This window comes from Aulostomus chinensis, chromosome 21 (genome assembly GCF_037954235.1).
Source record: "Aulostomus chinensis isolate RoL2024-O1b breed Wild chromosome 21, RoL_Achi_v1.0, whole genome shotgun sequence".
Taxonomy (NCBI): domain Eukaryota; kingdom Metazoa; phylum Chordata; class Actinopteri; order Syngnathiformes; family Aulostomidae; genus Aulostomus; species Aulostomus chinensis.
Window position 1 is genome coordinate 2,309,443 of NC_141340.1, and position 23,436 is coordinate 2,332,878.

General features: G+C 45.4%; 1 protein-coding gene across 1 annotated transcript in view; it reads left to right on the top strand.

The window, feature by feature from the left end:
• The window catches only part of drosha (drosha ribonuclease III), a 101,968-nt gene that overhangs the window by 12,979 nt on the left and 65,553 nt on the right, over positions 1 to 23,436 (top strand). The window contains exons 12-17 of the mRNA XM_086191332.1: positions 149 to 223; positions 2,067 to 2,236; positions 4,817 to 4,941; positions 7,975 to 8,074; positions 13,700 to 13,807; positions 18,883 to 18,990. Of these exons, the coding sequence (XP_086047458.1) occupies positions 149 to 223; positions 2,067 to 2,236; positions 4,817 to 4,941; positions 7,975 to 8,074; positions 13,700 to 13,807; positions 18,883 to 18,990 (686 nt within the window). The remainder of the gene's footprint in view (positions 1 to 148; positions 224 to 2,066; positions 2,237 to 4,816; positions 4,942 to 7,974; positions 8,075 to 13,699; positions 13,808 to 18,882; positions 18,991 to 23,436) is intronic.

A 23,436-nucleotide genomic window follows, 5' to 3' on the forward strand; every position in this document is an offset into this window, starting at 1 on the left:
TTGAGTCCCTGAATGCGAGGTAAGCACAGGCCCCTTTGAAGCCTGGTTCACAAGCCTGGTTGTAACGTTCTAAAGAGAACAGGCATGATTGGCCTCTGGTAAAAGTTCTCTTCTGCCCAAATAAGTACAGAAGTTTTCTTCTTTTCAGGCCCAGATTCTGACAACGAGGCCTTTGGGTGCCAGCAGTTCCATTTCATGCCCCGGTTTGTTCGCTTCTTACCCGGTGAGACCCCGATGACCCACTCTGTCTGTCCTGCTTTGTCTCCCTCTGCTGGCCAGTGGAGACATGCAATAAACATGCAATATAAAGGAGAGCTGCATTTCCCAGTAAAGAATATTTCTACGCTCGTTATTTTCTGAGAGGCTCAGTGTCCCAGTGAGTGAGTGTGTGTGTGCAGCTGTGCAGCTGCATGGTGTTCATTGCTGCTACACATGATGGTGCTGGTGCACCGTCGCATCACTGCTGTGTTTGTTATGACAGCCGTGCCTACTTTCCATCAAGAAACAATTTCTCTCCTTGCGCTCCCAATTTAGAGGACTACAAACACTTATCTGCCTCTTTTACAAAAGCACAAATCTGATGTTTCTGATATCATCCGTGAAGAGAGAGAGGGGAGCAGAGGAGCTGTAATGATGAAAGTTTCAGGGACAGTGCGAGCGTCTGCATTTATTAGTGTCTCAGTGTGTTTCCAGTTCTGAGGATGTTCATGTGACTGTCCATGTGAACACAAGTAAATGGAGGTCAATCAATACTGCATGAGTGTCTATTAAACGGACTCTATTTGACCTGCTGTATCTGTGCATTCGAGCGAGACTCTGCTCTTTCCCGGTGCTGTTGCATGGTTCTGAATGTTTCTCCAGAAGCCTATCATCATTATTTGCTGTCACGTCTTACGCAGCATGTGACCTTGCATGAGTGCCTCTGTTCATCTGTGCATTTCCCCAACAATGTGACTGCGGCGTATGCAGATATTTTCACTTCCTATCAGCTCAGAAACTCTCAGCAGTGGCGAAGCTTGAGCAGAAGCAAAGATGCTCACCAACCTTGATGTTTGGCCAAGGATTTTGAGCATTGAAAGTTGTACTTTTATCTGGACTTATTGAAACGCTTGCATGTGTGGGGAGAAGCTGACTTTTTTATATCAGTATTATTGAATCAAATCTGACTGAAGCCTGAAAACTTCCTATGCTCGTGTTTGCACATATTTGTACTCCAGTATGTCTTTATGGTCACAGATGAGCAGTATGTGATGAATATAATTGAATACCTATTAAATTCATTTTGAATATTTTGTTATTTGTCTTCTGCTCCATGGAGGGGAAAAAAACAATTTTAAACAAAAAATTGGGAGTTGCATTTGAAAAACTTAAATACAACAAATTTAATGAACTAATTGTGTTGCCTACCAACACGGCGGCTGCGTCACGTCCCCGTGTTGGTTGGGCGTCCGCTTAGACACAGCTGGTCGTGTCTGCAGGTGGGAGGTCAGGCGAGGGTTTGTGTTCTCGTCACAGCTCTAGCACCTCCTCTGGCTGGTTGGGGCATCTGGTGAAGGGAGGGGGAACTGGGGGTATTGCATGATCCTCCCACGTGCCACTTCCACCCTGATGAAACTCCTCGCCATGAGGTGAAAAGATGTGACGTGATGGAGGAAGCATGCGGTAGTCTGTGGTGCTCCCTAGAGCATCAGAGGGGGCGGAGCAATGACCAGGACAGCTTGGAACTGGAGTGAAATCGGCTATGCATGTTCAGGGGAGACAAAAATGGGAAAGGAAGGGAAAAAGGGTGCGTCGGTATGGCAATTAGTCTTAGACTGGATAAAACCGGACGGGTCTCACCAGGTCCTGCCCTCCTACCCTGCCTCGGCCTCAGCTTCTCATTCCTGATTGCAACATTATAGATCTTAGACAGATACAAACTGTTCTGTATTTTCATGTATCACTCTTGAGAAATTCAACCCGGATGCGCTGGCCGGTCAGTGGTCACATGTCGAAGATGTTCTGAATGTATTTTATTGTGAAAGAGCAGGTGTTTGTCTCTGTGTCACCTCCGTGTGTGTTGGTAGATGGTGGGAAGGAAGTGCTCTCCATGCATCAGGTGCTGCTCTACCTGCTGCGCAGCAGCAAGCCTCTGGTCCCTGAGGAGGAGATTGCAGACATGCTGCAGTGGGAGGAGCTGGAGTGGCAGAAATATGCGGAGGAGTGCAAGGGCATGATCGTCACCAACCCGGGCATGGTAAGGCCTCTTTGTTACAGCGGGAGGTGGCCTTGTCTGCTGTTTCAAGGGCATCCGCCGCCCCCCAACCCCGACACTGCAGGAATAAGGCTCGTCCTGTTAGCCTGTGACATGAGCAACCTCACCTATTATCCCCAAGGGCGTTTGCTGTCATCGACACGATTCGGCCCAAAGCTTTTATGCTACGATGAAGTTGGTTAACCTTCTTGTGTGGCACATAATTTAGAGGGAGGACAGTAATTGTGTCTGGGTAAAGGTGTCAAGATGTCATTGCTAGCTAAAGCATTGCATATGAACAGTCGATATGATTGTCTAACCTTTGGCGTGGGTGAGTTATCGAGTCAACTACGCCTCCTGGCAGGACTGAATTGTTGCTGTCAAGGTTTTCAAATGGCTTGGTGTTTAATGTTCTTCCAACCCCAGACTGGAGATAAAGATTTGTCTGGCAGTCAAAGTTTACTCAAGCGGTCATTTAAAGACTATTTTGCTTGAAAACTGAGCCATTTGGCAACATTTGCCAGAGTGTTGGACTCAGGAGGCTTCTTGAGTTTTGCCATTGGGAACCTTGTCAATAATTAATTTCTTTCAGCACAAGTGAAACAAAGAGAACTGGGTCGTAAAATAATCCCTTAAATACTTCTTCTAAATCTACTTGCATTGCCAGTTATCAGGATTATCCATGGCCGATTTGAGACCAGCTGAAAATGATTATTTTCATTGTTGATTGTTATTCATTTATGCTCATCACAAGGTCCCCGTGGCCAAGGTGCTTTCTTTAAAAGCTTTCTTTTGCCAAACAGATAGTACCTCAAAACCTGAAATTTTGAATCAAACAGAGAAATACATGTAATTTTAACATTTGAAATGCAGGATTCAAACAGTATTTTTATTCCTTTGATAAGCAATGATCACAGCAGGGATTTTTTTTTTTTTTGATGGTAACTAATTTGTGCAGAATTAAGGCCCTCATAATTTGGATGCTAATGGTTAATAGTTCCATTTGCTGGTTCCGGCCATGCGTGGACTAAAAGGTGCATTTTTCTGTCCCAACCTGGGCTGAGGCCGAGGCCCGAACCCCATGCAGTGACTCCAAGCTGCAACAAGTCATGTTGTTGTTTTCTTGGGTTAATGTTTTTATTATTTGGACATTGTGATTTGACTCTTAATTTGGAGTGAGCTGCCATTCTTGCTGGGGACTGTCTATCTGGATGATAGGATCCGTCAGCCGGGGCGTCTTGAGCACCCCATGCTTCCTTTTACAATGCTTTGCTGTGAATCCAACATTCCAGCTCCTGTGGCTTAGATGTTCTCCTCGGCCTTGTTGTGGTTTAATCATCAAATTAGTTGTGTGACCCTTGTGGGACTCTCACCTGTCAAGGTTACACGCTGCTCCAAATGAAAGTGACCCGTGCCAATCAAACATGGCAGGTTCAAGTGATTATTTGCAACATCAGGAGGGCTGAAACATGAGGGGACCAGTGTGACCACCCTTCAATCAGCTCTGCTGCGCTAAAGCATAGAAGCGGGGTGCTAATGACCCCGTGTATATAAATTAGCATTTACGATGTGTGTTGTGTCCTACTTGTAATCAGACCTGATTATGTTGCTTTAAAGGCAAAATCAAAGTTGGCTGGCCACCTTTTGCTCTCAAATCAAGGTTGTGAGTGCAGGCGGTGATGCGTGAGCGCTGTAACGTCAAGGTGAGCCCGAGCCTCAAGCCATCTGCCGTGAAACTCATCACACCTTATGCTACAGCCTCGTCCACTGATCTCACAAAGCGCCTGACAGGATATCAGTGATTTGGGAGTCAGCTGACGACGTGTTGCTTGTCAGTCTCCTTCTTGATAAGAGCGTCACAAGGTAGCTCGCCATCCCCAACTTCACTTCCCCGTGGTACATGTACTACACGCTGAACCTGGCCCCCATCACACTCCTGTGACATGATTTCAAGTCTTTGGTTGGTAGCAGATGGTTGAGTGATGGCTGCTTTATTGTATATACAGGATTCTTTCAAGGTTTCCTGTGGGGTGTAAAAAGCATTGAATATGATATCAAAGTATGTTCTGTTAACCTTTCATAGGATGAAATAAACACGACTCACCCTGATTAAGTGTCAGATGTATCATAGTTTTGCGTGCATGACAGCGCAGGTACGTTTGTCAGCCTTTTGGGCCCAAACTCATTGCAAGTGTCAGTTTTCGTCCCCTGGTGAACTGCAGGCATCAGACAAGAATTTCCCACTCTGGTGAAGCAGGAACTCCAACTGTAGAAACCGCGGTGGTCACAGGGGCCGAGTCCTTCTTTGATGCTCCACATAGAAGCCGGTTTGGATCAAAGGCTTTCAGACAGTTTAATGCAGCTTGAAAGGTTTTTTGCGTGCGTTTGGCAATTTAAAACAGTTGTATAATTAAAATGTGCATCAGACGTTTAAGCGCGCACCTGGACCTTTGCGTTCGCTCCTGTGGACTGATGACAGGCTCTGCTTGTAGTCAAAGTGGAAAATAAAACATCTCTTACCTTGGCACAGCCAAGCTAACCAGTTTTCTACACCGTAACACTAACCTCTGCTTTCTCCCCTAGAAACCGAGCTCGGTGCGAATCGACCAACTGGACAGGGAGCAGTTCAACCCAGAAGTCATCACCTTCCCCATCATCGTTCATTTTGGGATTCGACCCGCTCAACTCAGCTACGCCGGAGACCCTCAGTAAGCTGACTTCCATGCATGCAATCGCACACACACTCATAAATGTCAACCAGCCGTCCGAGCGCAGAGCTATAAAGCTCCCACCCGCTGCGTCTGCCCATGTTCCCTCTCCTCCTTCCTCACCGCTGTTCTCCCTGGACGCCACGTGGCAGATTCCTTCATGTTGCCTGTCGAGGAAGATGGTGTTTGTCGAAGAGGAGGGGAGACGGAAAGGGGAATAGACGGATGAGAAAACGAGTGTCGTGACATTTTCACACGCGTTGTCACGGGTCCCAGGGTTCCGCTGGGTGCCTCCGCCATGGGAGCAATGGTTTATTTCTTGCCACACACTCCACAGGGCCACGGTAGGGAATACTGTACTGTGCTGCTGCATAATTAACAAAAGCAGTGTATAAGATCATCAGAGCCTCGGTCTCAGAGGAGTTCAGAGAGATGCGACAACATCATGCATAGTCAGTATACGGCGTGTTCTAATTCTATATTTAAACTTGTGGATTTCTTTTTAACTCAAATATCTGGTCCCCATCACAACAGACAGAGGGAGGTGTTGGAGGAAAATGAAGATGCAAACAAGAGGACGAATATTAGGGAATCCATTTAGGTAGAACTAGTTTGCTTCCTCCCTCTGACTAATGCTCCCACTCCCCTGCCGCTACGTTTTAGCTGCCTGCCCACTGAACACTTTCATCCCCGTGCACCCTGCTGCCATGTCAAAGTTCTCAAAGTAGCAGACAACGACAAATTTATGGATGGACTGGGACATCATTAGCTGATGCAGAAACGGGTAGTAAGAGACCAGCGTAAAGGATTTCCTACTACTGCTAATGATGCATGTAGTGAGGGCAGGAGCCGCTGTTGATTGCGGCGGCAGCGATGCCACAGAGAGGGGGCCGTGGACACAGCAGCAGCATATATTAACTCAGGGGACTGAAGAAGCTGTGTTGTATTCTTCCCTCGACGCTGCCCACTGGATGTGTTCTCTGGGCCGCCACTCGAGCCGCTTCATCTCCACCGCGACTGCTGAGGCAAGAATGATGACATGTCTGGGAATGTAAGGAGAGCTGATACTACAGGGCAGGAATTAGGTTAAAATGAACTAATGTGAGGACCGGCTCTCAAGCTCCAGTACTGGAGGAAACTGGTAAAAAACCAGTGTGGTGCAGGGTAACGCAGATGGGTTGCACTGGACATAGTACATGTAAACATTCTGATGCTCTTACTTGTGGAGTCAGCTTGTCTTACACAGGGAAAGACATCCATCAGTCATTTTTTCTGGAGTTTGTTCTCCAGGTCAGTGGTATTACTGCGTCGGACCTAAGCCCCTTACACCTTCGCTGCTCTGTTTCTCCTTCCATACATCCACTGTGCCACATTTGAAGTTATTTCCTCAAGGCCTCTCTCTGAGATGTGGGATAAACGTCTTTATGGAGGATGAACCGAGAAGGTTTCTGTTGTTAAGGTCCCTGTGATAGGCAAACACCACGATACAGTATTTTTAGTTCCTGATATTTCCCTTTTTTGGACCTGAACAGTGGCTGTTGGATCAACCATGCATCAGGTTGATTAGCTTCCCGCTCTGCACTGGGAAAAGCTTTTAAAATATTTGACTTGTTAGCAGTAGCAGCGTCTTTCCATGTCATTCTTCAGTACTGGATTAGTGGGAAATACCTGCGTGCTGCTTCTCCTACTGTGAATAACTCCACACACAGTGTTACCTGGTAATGGCTTCTTCCTGTGGTGTGGTGAAGGGACAGTATAGAACAGGAGGACACGCCAGGCTTGTCTCAGTTGCACTGAGATGCATTTCTTGTTTGGATTTGTAGCAAAAAAAAAAACAGTGTGAATGAACCAAGTTCATGTTTCAGTTGAGACTCCTAACGCTGGATTTGAATTAAAAAAAAGAAAAGTCCATAATATGTAAGATCCCAAACATCATGCCAGTAAAGTGTATCAGCGTCCGTCTGTGAGATGGAAGCAGCACTCAGTGGTATGGAAGTGAAAAGGCAGCATATGCTAATGAAAGCATGTGTGGGGAGTGGCGAGAGTGGCGCCACTGCTACCCTGAGAGCACACAGCGGATCGGCGGAAAGGTCATTGGAGCGGATTGGGGACAAGGGGGCCTCCCAGGCTGGATAGACTTCCTCTCCATCTCGCTGTCTCTTTCTTCCTCTCGCTGTCTCTTGTCCGCTCAGGATGCTTCAGTGCGGAGGTGGTGGTGAGCTGATAATCGGCACGGTAAAGCCGTCTCATTCCCTCGTCTCAGTCTCTAATGAAGTCCCCGGTATTAAAGCTCCATAATTCTTCTCTCCCACCCCTCCTCTTCCTCCTTCCCTGCCTTCCCTCTCTCTCTTTTCCTCTCTCTCTCTCTCTCTTAATGCCTCTCACCCTGTCCCCCAAACCTAACCACCTTAACCCTCCACCCCACCAATCATAATTGAATAATTCTGGCTAAATGAGGAGAAAGTCTCCTGAATGGGAGCAGAACGGTCACACTCGGCCCTCAGTACATCAATCAGAAGGCCTGATTGAAAAGAGGGCGAGCGGGGGAGAGAAAGGGGAGGTGGTTGGTGCGGTGGCTACATGTCACCTTGCCGATAACTCCCTGCCTCTTTTCACATGCAAATGAGAGCAAAGACAATAGGGTTTTGTAGTAAATGGGAATAAGGAGGTTGTGCGCCGGTTGTGGAGCCTCGTGTCAGGGCTGCTCAAGTGTTGCACGACTTACAGCTTCTTCTTTTCTTTTTTTATCAGAAAATAAAATAAGGTGAAGTACAAACCTTTAGTGGGTGAACTTGTGCTGGTGATTCACATCAGAAAACAGAGAAGCTTCTGTGTCCACTGCCCTCAGACAAAAGCAGCTCATTCAATATTGGCCGCAGGTAACTGTTAAATTATGTTTAATATCAGGCCGCTGCTGATGAAATATTGATGTGTTGTTGCAGAGCGGGAGAGAGCTGGAGATGGACTCCTGTCAACCTGATGCCTCCTTTTTTTTCTCCCTTTTAAAAAAAACAAAAAACCAACTGTTTGCAGGTACCAGAAATTGTGGAAGAGTTATGTAAAACTACGCCACCTGCTGGCTAACAGCCCAAAGGTCAAGCAGATTGACAAGCAGAAGCTGACACAGAGAGAGGTGAGTTCAAGATGTTCCCGTGGCTTTCTTTTGTCCGTCTTTTTAGTGAAGTTTTGCAATATAAAGCCTTTCAAAACCGTGGAAGCAGAACAATTATGGCTGTTTCCCCTCCCTAACAATGCATTATTATTTTGTGATTATTTATTTTACAAACATGAAAGTACCCATAATTGTTACAAATATTAGAAAAATACCTGATAACACAAAATGAACAATTTTAATTTTCAGACTCTATAAAAATGTCCTACTACTGTTTTTTGGTTTGTTTATTTTTTGCATCCTGTAGTTTGACAGAATGGTCACAGAGCTTTTGTCAGCGACTGTTTGCCTCGGCTGAATCAGTCCCAGCCTCTCGGTTGTGCTGGGGATCTTTGTCTTTTTGCACCCTCTGGTGTGATCAAGCGATGTATTTTTGGCAAAATCTAAACAAGACAAATCTCACCATCTTAAACTCTCCAGACACCAGCGTTGCATCGGATTCATTCAAACACTGCTGGTTTCCAGCAGTGAAGTCAGTAGCGTGTGGTCGTGATAAAAGGTGTAATTTTGTTATCGGAACACATCTTTGGTGGCCACGTAAAAATGTTTTGTGTGGATTTGCAGTTGAAATGTTTTGGAAGCTCATTTCCTGCAGATATTCAAGGTGGAAACATCGGAGCTCAGCAGACTAAAGAGACTCACAGCCATTACTTTGAAAAACTAAACTTTTACTATTATCCCTGGTGTGTGCATGGATTTAGACTTCGCTTGTCTGAGACTTATTGCAGATTATCATAGTTACTGATATCAACAAGGATACTGATTCACTAAATAAAAAACAGGCCTTTTTTGTTGCCTTTTCCAAGGACCGGAACCTCAATTTCATGCTGTTGCTTTTGTTTAGCTACAACAGAAAAATGCATAACTGTGGAGAGTATTCTATTGTACCAGTTAAGCCAGGAATGATAATGATAGTGAGTTTTTTTGGTGTAGTTTACTCGTCAGACACAACACATTACAAAATTAGAGATGGACAATATTGGATTTGATTGAGTTTATAACTGAATTGGCTGATATTTTATGAATTCAAGTTTATGTATCAGTCACATTTTGTACAAACTAACAGACAAACCTTACCATTCTGGATGTGAGCAGATGAGCAAAAGTTCAGAGAAGCTGTTGAATCACATGTTTGTTGTTTATCACTTGCCGTCGTGTCCCTGTGCTGAATGGAGATGCGTGAGGATCCGTGAGGCTAAAATTCAGTTGCAGAGTGGGTTTTTCTTAACTTTGACTTCCCAAAGTGTGCAGCTTCGGTGAGCCTGTATTTGACATCTAACAGCAACACAAACTGAATTCAAACAGCGCTCCGATCAAGAAGGAGCATGACATTTGTTTAAATATAATCTTTAAAGTTTTGTCTGGCCTTGGTTGCACACTGACTGTCTGTTGCAGTCCTAGTCACCAGGAGCTGTAGGTCGCTCACACGGGTTTGCATGTGGGAAAGCATCGGTAGCGTTTTCTTAACTGGTGCATAATTTAGATGAATTTACATCTCTGAATAAATGACAGTAACTGCTCTTGGTGGTTGTGTGCGAAGGTCACACCAGCACTGGGGACCGAGAGTGGAGAAGGTGTGGGTTCGGTGAAGTAATGACCATGGCTCCACAGGGAGCGGTGCTGGTAATGTGACTAGCGTGTCATGTGCATATGTGCTGTATGCCGCCACGTCTGTCCTGTAGGGACCGCTGCAACATGCTCCGAGGCTTTGAGCCTGCCACAGATCCAGGCTCTTCCTCTGGTCTGTTTGATCCACTCTGAACCGATAATGAGCAAGAACTCCGGCTCAATTAGCTTGTTTCCCAGGTAGCTCTGCTCAGCTCTCCTGCTAACAGGACCTGACCATCCTACTGTCAACCTGCACAGGAGCAATTAGTGAAGCCAAACTCATGCACACTCACACTGAGTCTACACGGCTCCGGTGGAAGTGTTGGGCGTGTCAGGGCCTCTTCACTGCAGTGGCGGTGGGCTGCCTGGTTTAATGCCTGAGGGAAGTTTCCTGTGTAAATGGTCTTCCAGCAGAAGACTAAACATCTTCTCCTCTGATCGGTATTCAACCATGAAGAGCAACCCTGTCAGAGGTGTTCGCAGGAATGTTGCACCTCCTCCTCTGGCTCGCTGGCCCTGATCTCACCTGCCATTCACCCCGTTTACATGATGCTAGAAAAAGGACAATTACTGTAAGTCCAACGAATGTGAACTTTTAAAATGCAGCTGAACGCGGCGCTCCAACTGGTCCTCCGGAAAGTCTGACTAACATTCTCAGATGATGTGTTTTGGGATTGATTCCCTCTGGCATGTGGACGCTTCACTCAGCCCCAAATAAGCCTTGTGTTCTGCTCCTGTGCCATTGGTTCTGTTGCAGTATTCAGTCCGGTAGTTGACCAGGCTAATTTAGGAAGTCTGAGTCTAACTTTGTATATTACACATGTCCTTGTTTGCTCCCCCAAGGAACTAGAAAGTCCACTGCAAAAAGTGAACTTTTCTCAATGTACTCAAGATAAATACCAGACCAAAAAAAAAAACAGCTGAGAGGGTTCGTATGTGGAAATTAGGCCTCGCAGTTGTTACACCCACGGTCCTCAGACCCTCCATTTGATTAGGAGAAACCTATCCAGCAAGCGTTACAGGGAATGAATGGAGTCGTGTGAACTGACGCCCTCTGACCACCATTAGCATAATACTTTTCTTCCTCTTATATAATTATTATAAGCGACAGGTTTGAATGACTGTGGGGATTTATCAGGAGCGTCTCGGGTGATCAGACACGCCAAAGTGTCTCTTTGCTGTGATTTCTTCTTCACCTTTTAATTTCCTTCTGGATGAGGCTCGTGGGTCCTGCCAGTAACAAAATCTCCATTTTATACTTTGAGTCTTTATAAACAGAAGTGGTCACAAGTGCTGAGTCATTCTCGTGTCCATTGGTGACCTGCTCAGCTGGGTCTGAACCTTCGCGCTCAGTCTGAAACCGTGGCGAGTGCTGGCCTTCGCACCGCGGCGTGCTGCCTTCCACCTATTTCCAGATCTCCTGTTGAGAGTGTGTGTGTGTGTGTGTGAGTGAGTCTGTGAGTGTGGGTGGCAGTGATGGCGTAGCAACAACCTTAGAGAGAAGAAGCACTGCTATTCAAAACGAATAAAACAAATTAAAACAGAGGTTGAGCAGGTTTGTCACGTTTCCCTTGTAATTGAGTCGTTCAAGCCTGGGAGACCTGGTGGACTCCATGTTACCGAGGCAGCGCCGCCGCCGCTTCTCTTAGCTACTCATTCAGCGTCTGCAGCTGTTGTTACTCGAGCCTGTTGTTGACCTACAAAGCTCAGACCTGCAAGTGTCTCCAAGGAAACGGCTTGTTACTTGAATAAAAAAAAGATTTAATCGAATTGATTTGATGTATTAGCCTACAACCCTAATTGAAGGACATGCACTGTTTTGCCAAGATGGATTTATAAATCCATCTTAGTGCAGGTCCCTCACTCACAAATATACACAAACAGCAAATACTCACCCATCTCATTTTCCACCTGCTGGTTTTGTTTCTACCCAAAATACAAAGTTGGATACCTTGAAATGTTCTTACTTTATGGTTATCACTCCGCAATAAAGGTGAGGTGAAAATGTATACCAAGACCTTTAAGTATCAGTGTGGAAAAATGAACTAAGAGTATCACATCTGTAATATCTTGGCATCTCTAATTTAAACAAGTATTCAGTCCAGAGTCGGTTCTTTTAGCTGTGGTTGGTGTCCATCAGCTCGGCACACGTGGATTTGAGGATTTTCTCCCGGTTCTTCTCTGAGATTCTGCAGAACGAGCAGGTTTCTCAGCCTCAGTGCACAGATCCCCTTTGGTTCTCAGTCTCTGCCACAGTTGGGCCCAACTCAACTGTTACGTCCTGATCGGGACGTGTCCATGACAGGCGTCCCGCCGCAATCACACCGTTAAAGTGCGGTCAGGATTTAGGACATTGCCATTTTCAGCAGTGGCTGCTATGCTAACTGTTGGGTTTTGTAAGGTCCAAAGATCATTGGTTCTGTTTTACAGAATCTCCAAAAATCTAAGTTTTATGGTGTCTGGTGTAGTGTAGCTGGGGCGGTTGGCTGTGTACCACACCAAAAGCCATAGTGGCCAATTTAAGCAATTAATTTAAGAGGTAATAATAATATTTTTAAACTGGTGACATCAGACTGATAGAAATAAAGAGGAAGAAGAAAACGTACTGGGAGTTTTGTGATCTTGCCTTTGAATTTGATTGCAAAAAGTTAACCTTTTGTTTTGAGGGTTGAGAGCCAACTCAGGTGAAGGTGATGAGGTTCATCGACGAATTCATTTGAAGCAAGATTATGACACGCTTAGTTCATTGATATCATAAAATATGATTTTAATAGTCATTTTAAATGAGTTTGACGTCTGTCCTCCAGAAGAAGTTACAGAGAACAAAATGAGGATGCAGGTTTGTTTCTTGTAGTCAGAATTAACATCACGTCACCTTTTTGTGTGATTTTTAGAACCTTATTAGTCACCGGGGGCTCAAAAAAGTAGTTTGTTCTGAGGTGGTGAGGTGGATGATGGACTAGATAGCATTAAAAATGAATCATTGAACTTTACAGGAACATAAATAAGCAAAGGTGGCGTCCGTGTGACAGCTGTCCAGATGTTTACAGAGTCGACCTGGTCCACCGCACCAACGTTCCTCTGAGAGGAGGTTGCCATGAGAAGTCAAGTGTGCCTCGACTCCTGTGTGTGTGCCCAGCTGAAAGTTGGTGTGTTCAAAGAGACGTGTGCGTCGCTACCTCCCCTTCCCAATTAATTATTTACTTTTTGTACTTGTGGCCATTCCCTAGCCGTGCTGAAAGCCCTGCATAAAACTGTATTTCCATATCATTCGCACTTTTCTCTGATTACAGTTTTCTGTATACAGTGACTGTCTTGTCTATGGGAAGATGTGGCGCGCGCGCGTGTGTGTGTGTGGTTGTGCACGCATGTGTTGCACGTGGGCGAGCGTGTTCACTTTGATGCACAGTTCAAAGTAGGATGGCATTATTTATTCATGCCTTTGTTGTTCTTATTTCCTCTGTGAGTCAAAAATTCCTGGCGTTCCATTTGAGGCAGATCACGGCGAACTCCGAGTCGATAGTTGAATGAAACACATGCATGTGCATTCATATTTAGGAGGTGCAGCCTGTCACCCCCCCCACCCCCCACCCCCCCATCTCAGACTGAATTTCCTGTTCCAGGCTACAGTGATGCTGTGTGTGTGTGTGTGTGTGTCTGCACCTGTAGTGATTGATGCTGAGTAGGGAGCTCTGGTGTTGCGGCAGGCCGGTGCCTGGTGGCTGGACTGACGCCTTCCACCACGCTGACCCATAACAGCAATTATCCCAGGCCGAGAGCTGTCGCATCTCTGGTTGCCACTGTCCACCGTGTCATGCCATGGAGGTTTCACTTTATTGCATGTACCAGCCTGTCTGTTAGCAGAGCGGGAATGAAAGCAGGGAGTGGTGAGAGGCGGGGTAGGCTTTTGAGGATGGGTGCTGTCCCCGTAGGCACTGCTCCAGTTGATCAATAATTGACTGGCTGCTTGTTTGGCAGGAAGCTCTTCAGAAGATCCGTCAGAAGAACACGATGCGCCGTGAGGTGACAGTGGAGCTCAGCAGTCAGGGCTTCTGGAAGACCGGCATCCGCTCTGACGTCTGTCAGGTAACGCCAGTCAGCTGCACGCCTGCACCGACACTCATACATGCGGCAGGAACACGTGTATGTATATGAGACGACACGTCACAGCTTATACACGCACAGATTTATAGCAGCACTCACCCACACAAACTTACACACAAACTCCCCACAGACCTGATGGATTCAATAAGAGCCTTAAAAATTACAGTATTTTTCAAAAAAGATAAAAGATGAATATAATGCAGAGCTGAAAGCCAACAGTTGTAATTTATAGAAGTTCATGATCAATAGAATATTGAATCAAGTCTGTAGAATATGATGTGTCGGCTGGACATCTCCGCAGCACCACGATATGTCTTTAAAAGTGGTATTTTGACACATAATTAGCCTTCCACAATAATTGCAGTCGGCCATATTGTATTGAGATGAACTTCCATTAGGTATGCAGCCCTTGGAACAATAGCAGCTAAAACGGAGCAAATAGATTTGGAGTTTCGCCTGAAATCCACTGCCTCCATCTGTGCTACGTAACATTAGCAGGGCGGAGCGGATTTCTTGAAGTGCACCACCAGGTGAGATTGTTCTGGACCCCCTGCAGCACAGACGGAACCGATTCTGTGGCATTTCTGTCCCGAGCATAAGGAGGACCAGACCGCAAAAACAGTCAGCGGCTCATTTTGATTGACATGATGACTGACTGCAACAACGTGCGGCCGACAATCCGGCTGTGTGTTTCAGCTCTTTGGGCTCATAGATGTTGAAAAACAGTCGCATTTACTGAAGTGAATAAAACACGGAATGAGCTTGACTGTAAATCACAGCGTTGATTGAGTGCAGGAATATAAGTCGAGCTTTCGGATGGTGTACAAGTATTTTTGGAATATAAATTGAAGAGTTTTCAGCAGTAGGAAGGTGAAGGGTCATTTTTAAAATATTGTTGAAATCTCAATTAATTACGGAAATTTCTGTTTTACTTCCGACTGCCCAAAGTATTTTCCTTGAATCCCCATTTACGGCTGAATAAAACAAAGAAAGTCTCAGTTTTTCTAAACATGGAGCAAGAAACCTTTTGTTGAATGATATGAAACAATGAGGTGATATTCAGAAAAGCTCACTAGACAGACTTTGTGTTTCTACCGCCATATTCCCACTCACCCCCTGAAACAAGCCCTCACTTTCTAGCACAGCTGTAACACCTCTGGATCCAAGGACTTCAGACTGCTGTCTGGTTGCTGAGAGGTAATGATCTCAGCAATCCCAGAATCAATCAGACAATTGAGGGCTTTGAAAAGCAGCAGTACGTTTATTCACACACTTACAAACAAGACCAAGGAAAGATTTTGAGGGAATGTGAAGGAAAATTATCTAAAACTCCTTCAGGGGTTTTAAACAGGCTTTCTCCAGACAGCGTGTTATTAGATTAACTATAGAATATGCAGTATATAAATGATGTTAAACAATGAGGTGTGTGTATGTATATATGTATGTATATATATGTGTATATATATATATATATATATATATATATATATATATGATTTAAAAATCTGTGCAGCGCAACACAGTATACGACACACATTGATTATTTGTCAAATATGCAAAATATAGCTGAAATCTCAGGATGGTGTAATCTACTTAACAATCACCAATCAATCAGATTGTATTTATAAAGCCCAAAAGCAGAAAGTAGAATTTGCCTCGAGGGATTTTTCTGCACGTGGAAAAACCTCGTAAAAGACAGTATTAAGTCGAGCATTAGCCCAGCGTGACAGGTTTTCAGCGACGCGTCTGAAGCTCTTCAGCCTGCTTGTGCTCTTATGTCTCACAGCTGAAATTCCCCAAAAACCAGTGTGTAACACACTGCAATTTTCCTTTAAATGTGTGCATACATGCACTCAGCAGCGGTAGCACTCACACAGACCAGCGCTGGCTGTGCAGCCCGAGTCAGAAACGTGACTCGTGATCTTTCCAGGCCTTGCGTCATTCTCCCAGCCAAGTGTCAAAATCTGCGTAAGGAAAGCGGACTCCCGTCGAGCCTCGGCAGCCAAACCTTTCATTGAACAACGTCTCCGGACCGACTCCTTATTTATCCAGCATTTCTACCGTCATCTCCTCCATGCACTTGTTGGCAGCACCGCAGATTGATGATTATCTCCACTTGGTTTGTGTATTCTAAATTCAGTGCATTGAATTACACATGGGTGGGGCCCTAATGAGACCGAAATGTGTTGCTGCCCCACACGAAGCGTACACAGCTGCATTAGTTCATGGATTTGTCTGTGTAATGAGATGTACTAGTCTGCTTTATTTGATAATTCTTTTATGCTTTTATTTATTGTCTTTTCTCCCATATGTTTGCCTCCGTTACTGAGAAAATAATTGGCATCATCGTTGCACGTCTGAGAGCACGCACGCGCGCGCACATACACACACACACGCGCGATCCGTGTATGCGGCGGGGATAGCCTACAGCTGATGCTCGCGCTTGCATTCGTCGAGGAACGACAGAAAGTTCTAGCCTCATAAGCCAGACCTCTGTAACAGCAAGGTCTGGCAAAGAAGATCCGATCCATAATTGCTGCCCAATTATATTTGCTTCAAGCTGTACTGCTACGACTAATTGGTTCATGAATAATTTCAGTTGGAACTGCAGTGGTACACTCTGCACAACGTGTGACACAGACGAGGGATAGCGGCAACACTGACCCGTAGTTTCTTGAGTCTGATAGCAGGCTCTCTTCGGAACTAAATCAACCTCCTCATTACTGACATCGCTCGGCTACACCAAGGTTGTTTCTCTTGAAAAGGCTCTGTCAAGGATGCGGCCACATATTGGACGCGGAGATGGGATTTATCCATTCATCAGTGATTTGATGCTATTTTCCTGCTTTTTCATCCTGATTTTTGTGTCCCTGATGGCGTCCGTGTGATGGCCATCAGTCAGTCAGAAACATTTGAAGAGAGAGGCATCTTGTTCCGTGCTCCACAAGAGAGAGAACAAGTGTGGGCGGGCATTCAAGCCAGCAATGTGGTGCATGTATTTATCATTGACAATATACATTATTCCGCCCACTTAACCAGGCGAGAACATGAAGGAATATTCATCCATTCTAAATTTGTATTTGTAGCATCTAAGTTGGAAATGGACTCGATAGATCCTAAGGCAACTTTGCGTAGCTTTAAGAGCGATCCCAGTTCCTTCCTGTGGGTCAAGCCAACTTTTGTACCTCAGCTATGAGTTCTTGAAAAGTAAACGCATGTGAATTCACGTAAAATTTAAAAGCCATGCTTGTAACCCAGGAAGAGTTAAGTTAACATTCAACAGCAAACACTAGCCCGCAAAAAATAGCTTTCCAAACTTTGAATTAACGGAGTGTCAAGTTTAACCCTTGATTCCCCCGGAGGAGGACCCATGATATCACATCTCTTCTTCTGCACCGTTTCATTTCACTCCACACCGTTGGCTTATGCTCCTGGTTTGGTTGCCGTGTTTGAATTGGATCTGGTGCGACTCTTAACACCCTGCATTAACTGCATGAAACACATCCGTAGAAAATGATTTCTTGCTATCACGAATGATATCAGAAAGGCCCTGTCCTGTGAAACACAAGATCAGTGAACATTTTTATTGGGTTCTAAGTTTTTCTTTCCCAGTACTTTCCCATACAAGTCGCTTTCAATAAGTTGGGCAACTGCTCCCATAAATCCTACAACCGAATTCCTTGCCCTTCCTGGTGTTCAAGTTGTCAAAGAGGTCATTTTGTTGCATCTGATAAAAACTGAGTGGCTAAAACGGTGCATGTTTTTAGCTTTCCTGGTGAGTTCTGTTGGTGGATTGTTCGGTTATTCAGCTCAAATACCAGACCATGAATCTTCCCACGATTGCAGTAACATTCCTGCGTGAACAAATACTCAAGATGCTCCCAGACGCTTGTGATGTGCTCAGAACATCCGATCAACTTAGACAGCAACCCATTTGTGCCTTGCATGGGTGTCAACACCCAAAATATGAATTGTTAAAAGATTGGACTGGATTGGAAACACCCTGACAGCACTGGCGCCTGGCGTGGTACAAGTCAGCTGGTGGGTCGAGTTCTGGTCTGATGCTAGCGGTCAGGCTTCGGCAGGATAGTATTTTGAAAATTGACCAGTTGCTCCTCTTGCTCAGTTTCATCTGCTCTGCCAGTCAAAGGAGACCAGTAGGTCCTTATTTTTAGCAGAACCTCTTCTAAAATGCGGACGCAATGAGCTCCAGCGTCGGGAACTGAGCTCAGCTGCCCCCGGTGGAATCCACGGGTAACAAGCACACACTCATCTACTCAGTCACTCAGGCAGTCATCAGAACAGGTCAGGAGCTGTAGACATGACCGGGGTCTGCCTTTGTTAATTGGCTGTTTAACAAGGCTCTGGATGTGTGTCGCTGCAGCCCTCGCCATGGCCCCAGGGCTACGTGGCAGCACTGTTTGTAGCCGCCGGGCCTCAGGCTCACCCTCCCCAATAGCACTAATTAAAACATGCATGGCTCCCTCCTCTCTGGTGTGGTGGCACAGGGTTAATGTGTGTACACCAGCCTCCGCTACAGTTTCTTTTGCCACTCTGACTTGAGAAGCCTCTGCTAATGATTCTGTAGATTGCCTCTCTGACTCATTTGCTGACCACTGACTGTTTTCCCTTTTATTCTCCCGTTTCTGTCTGATAGCCACACTCAGCCACAAACTCTTTACTCTACCTTCTTTCACTCAAACTTTCTTCTAACATACCAGTGTTTGTCTGAATGTAACTGTGTCAACATGCCCAGATGGACTTCGATTTGACGCTCCTGTCCACATGTGATTTCCCTCCCTTTCTGTCATTCCCTCTCACAGCACAGCGATTGGGTTTTTGATTATTTCATCTCTCTGTTGCTGAAAACTTCTTAATAAATAATGACTGGCTGATTGATTTCTCCCTCCGTCAACTATCCTGCCTTTCTTTCTCACAATCTCTTCATTGCACTTTCTCTCAAAACATGCTCCCTCCACTCTCCGTTCATATTAGACATGATCCTCCATGAGATCTGACTCTTTCCACCATTTGCCAATTCTCTTTGTCCTCCACAGCACGCCATGATGCTGCCTGTCCTCACCCATCATATCCGGTACCACCAGTGTCTGATGCACCTGGATGAACTCATTGGCTACATTTTTAAGGATCGCTGCCTCCTTCAGGTAAAGTACAGTAGGCCTGCCTGCTCAAATACAAAGGATTGAATCGTCAGACAGGAAACCCGTGACTCCTCTGAGAGTCTTCAAGTTGAGGTCACACTTGCTGCCATTCTCTTCTCTTCTGGAAAGGAAAGAGGAATACTGATGCTGTTCTTGTACATTTCAAGTGTTTCTTCAGAGAGAATTTAGTTTTTTAAACCTTCAATCTGTGTCGTTTAATCTAGATGAAGCCTACAATCGGACAACCTAAACTCTTGGCTTGTCACAGCAGCTGGCGATTCACAAGATATGCAAAGTTAGCTCGCATCTCTGACATCATCTCCTGTTTAACCACTGCAGACATTTGAAGCAGCAGCAAAATTGAACTTGACTTGATTAACTGTCCGTAGTGGTTAAACATGAGCTGTACCGTAATTTGTTATTGGAGAAACTGAAGCCTCATCGAGTTAGCAGTCCTTGCTAGCGTAGAGCGCTAGCATTAGTTTGCTACACTGCTAATGCTTTCGCCTGTGTTTTTCTGAGTTCCATGTGCTTATCACCCTCAATAACAAAACAGTTTCTTTTCATTTTATAATGAACTGCAATTCCAAAGAGGGGAGTTGTACCCTGAGAACAGTTCCGTGGTTTGTATAGTGGGAATAGTTGAACTGTAGCATTGAGAAGCCAAATCGGAGTTGACTCTGAAAAGTCTGACTTGGGCACAGCTCTAAAGTGAAGTCATGACAGCTGCTTACTTGCACAGTGATGTGTCCCTGTATTATTTAAAGGGTGGTGTAGCTGAAAAGGACAGACAAGAAAAGTCAAATCCCTGCAGTTCTCTTAGGCCGGCGTGGACTCTAGACATTTAGCTGGCCAGATAAAAAAGTAAACATTGGGCTTGAGGTCCAGGGAGGCAGCAGGTGCCTCATTATTGTGCCCATTCCACCTCTGCAGGGACAGTCGAGGTGGAAACAGGGGCTTAGGAGTCAGCTAAGGTAACCCACACTAGTCTTGAGTCATGTCTTTCAGCCAACAGCCCAGGTCGACTGAGTCACAGTGACAGTAGTCAGGACATCAACAGTCTCCTCCGTAATGCCAGCTCTCCCCTGTCAGGCCCGCTGCCTCAAGCTGTGTGCTCCGAGTAAGCCCCCGCAGATGCCTCCAGCAAAATTGAGGAGCTGTTATACCCTAATACATTAGAAATCAATGTCTTGTAGTGTATAAATAGTTAAAAAGGGGAAGGATGCATTTAGGTCTGCTCAAGGCTCTGTGTGTATGGACTCCCGTGACTGCTCTGAGTGTGTACCTGTAGAGCTTTGCACATATCGATCCACGATTGGCCTTATTTGTCGTTTGTGCAATGACGACCTGTCATTATGAGCGCTAAAAAGGAAGTGCTGACCTGCTGCGAGGCCAGCCGGCGGCTGACAAGCTGCGGCCCTTTCCTACAGGAGACGCGCGTTTGAGCTTGACATGTCTGCCTCTTGGGAAGAAGTTAATGGATTTGTCCCTTGAGATTTTTCCACTCTTTAATCTCACAACAATTACAAATGGAGAAAGAAGCAAAATGCGGCTATGATCATAGCAGTCGACAGCAGTGTTTCTGTCTGCATTGCACTTCTACCCACTTAAGCTTTGTGTGTGTGTGTGTGTGTGTGTGTGTGTGTGTGTGTGTGTGTGTGTGTGTGTGTTTGAGTCTGTGGACAAAGCAAGGGCTGTCAGCACTGCAGGGATTGAAATGGCCCGAGTAGGGAGCCATCATTGCTGGGCTTACAGCGCCTTCCTCATCTATTGCACACACACATCAGCGGCCTCCTGTGCACACACTTGTGGCCAGATAGGTTTGGACAGAAAGGCTGAAAGGTTGTTCAAACAGCCCTCTCTGAGTCAAAACACATCTCTGATCCTCCATCACGTCCCATTTGCTTCCACTTTGATGGGTTGATTCTTTGTAATGAGCCGAATGTTTTCCTGTGGCTGTTTATTTTGTTAACTTCTACCACGAGGAATCTAATTTGAGTTTAACCTGCATTTAAGAGATTTTGATGTATAATGGATGGCTAAACTATACATTTTAGAATAAATACAGCTGTTTATCTGAAAATAAATCCAACACTGAAAATCTGGAGACCTGAGATTGTGTCGTGATGGCAGCAGATTGAGTAAGATAACCCCTCCCTAGCAACACACTCCAGCTCCTCCTGGGGGACCCTGAGGTGCTCCCAGGCCAGATGAGACATAAAATCCCTCCAGCGTGTTCTGGGTCAACCATGACTCCTCTTGCCAGTTGCCCACAATACCTGCAACAGGAGGTGTCCTCATTAGATGTCTGAGCTTTTTTGACATGAAGGCGGAGCAAATGTGCTCCCAGCTCCGCCCTGACCTCATGTCTGAGGTTCTCGTGCTAGGTCGAAGGCTAGCCACGATTAGATGCTCAAAGTGAATCTTCCCAGTAGAGCAGAGGAATATTATGCTGCTGTCAAGACCATTCAAAACACAAACGCTGTTGAGTTCATACGTCACGTCTCCGCGCCTGAATCCCGTATAAATTCACCTGCTGGAACATGAAAAGGATTAGATTTTGTGTAAAGAAGCAGAGCAGTGTGGTCATTGTTACAGTGAGATTCTGTTTTTCCGAAGTCTTTTCCGAAGTCTTTCGCCACATTCGTTCAAAGTTATCTCAGGCTGTGTGTGCAGATGTTCCTGCGTCGTGGTAGCATTTCCTCCCTTTGATGAAGTATCCACTTTGCTAGTGTTGCAAGTTGCCCTGTTGTCATCCTTTCTTGTGAAACGTAACCAAACTTTCGAGCCCTTGTGCCCCCTGGGCGCCATGTTTCCTGCTGGCTGCACTGGTGAATCACACGTTCGTGGTGACGTCATTGGAGCCCACTGGAATCGACAAGGGAATCGTTTGCAAAATTGGCAAATGATTCCAAGGAATTGAAACACTGGGAACCAGTTCTCATCAAGAACTGGTTTTCAGTTCCCATCCCTACAGCAGGCTGAACTGACCAAGGAGCAAAGAACAAAGAAAGTCTATTTTTAAACACCCTTCTTACCAATTAATGTAAAACTGAGTATCATGATCCTCATGAAGGCTGTTTGTTGTTGTACTATGCAGCGTTAGTTTTATCTGGTAATACAATGACAAGTGGGCGTCTGAATGGGAAACATTACTCCAGCTTTAACGGGTAAGCGTTGTACGCCCCTTTAAAGCAACAAGAATATATTTCCCTTCTTTATATTTCCGTGATTAAAACAGCTGATCATGTGGGACACCAGAGACTTCAGAGTGTGGGAGCAGAATCAATGCTTCTTCCCTGCTCGCTCTGTAGTGTTTTAATGAAAACATATCCGTGAATCAAAATTGCAAGTGGAGCATGTCATGAATATATAACCACTACACTGAGTGAGTAACTCCATGAGAAAATCATTTTGGATGTCTTTGCTGCAACATACCTGTTATTGCAGTAGAGAACGTGACCGTGGCGTGGGGCCACCGACCAACTTTCTCCCCCCTGCCTCGGTGCAGCCGCGGCCCTTTGAAGCTCCTCTTCTGAGAGCTTCCCTGTTAAACATTTAACATTTAAACTTGGGGGGTGTGGGCCGGGGATGAAGAGACATGTGTTCGTGGTCGCCGCATGCTCCCGCATCCCCACATCCATCAGACCATCCTAATCCTGCCCCCCCGCCCCCTGTTGCTTCATCCCCACTCTTCACTTTTGACCCATGCTGGCAGAATGAGAGGCATCACAGAGGATCTCAATAATTTAACTGTACAAGCCCTCGGCCCCGGCTCTGATATTGCATGCTTTTGTTTGTGTGCCCCAATGAATGTGGCTGTGACTCTGTGTGCAGAGAAGCAGGGTATTTGATTTGTGCTGTTATTCATGGCGATGCGTGCCTGGCCACGTGGTCGAAGTGTCCATGTGTTTCAAGTCAGTCTGGCCTGAATACAGTTACACAGCGCTGGGACATTTGCCTGTACTCCTCAGAGGCTGTCTGATTGTTCCCTGCTTCCAAAAACATGATTTTATTGTACAGTAGCAATGCTTATGTTTGAGTTAGTGCGAAAGACTTTGTCCCGTACATTTTGAATTATGTCAGGGATAAGATTCACATGAGCCAGCATTTATCAGCAGTGGAAAGTGAAGCCACGGATTAACAAACCCAATAGGTTAATGGTAGAGGTGGACAGTAAGCAACTGAGAAACATCCCGTGGTTTTTCACGGTGTCGTTTGCAGTATTGATATAAGTGACCATACAAAAATGGTTCCTTCTAAATCCAGTTATGTGTAGATTAAGATTTCATATCATTTACAGTCTCTGGTGTTGTGTTAATCATCAGCACATCCTTGATTGAAGTCTACATCCCACTGAAAGTGCAAAAACCAACATACTTAAGATTTATAATTTAGTCTTTAGGATTAACTTGGAAATGTCGTAATATTGTCTGTGAAGGTGGAGAC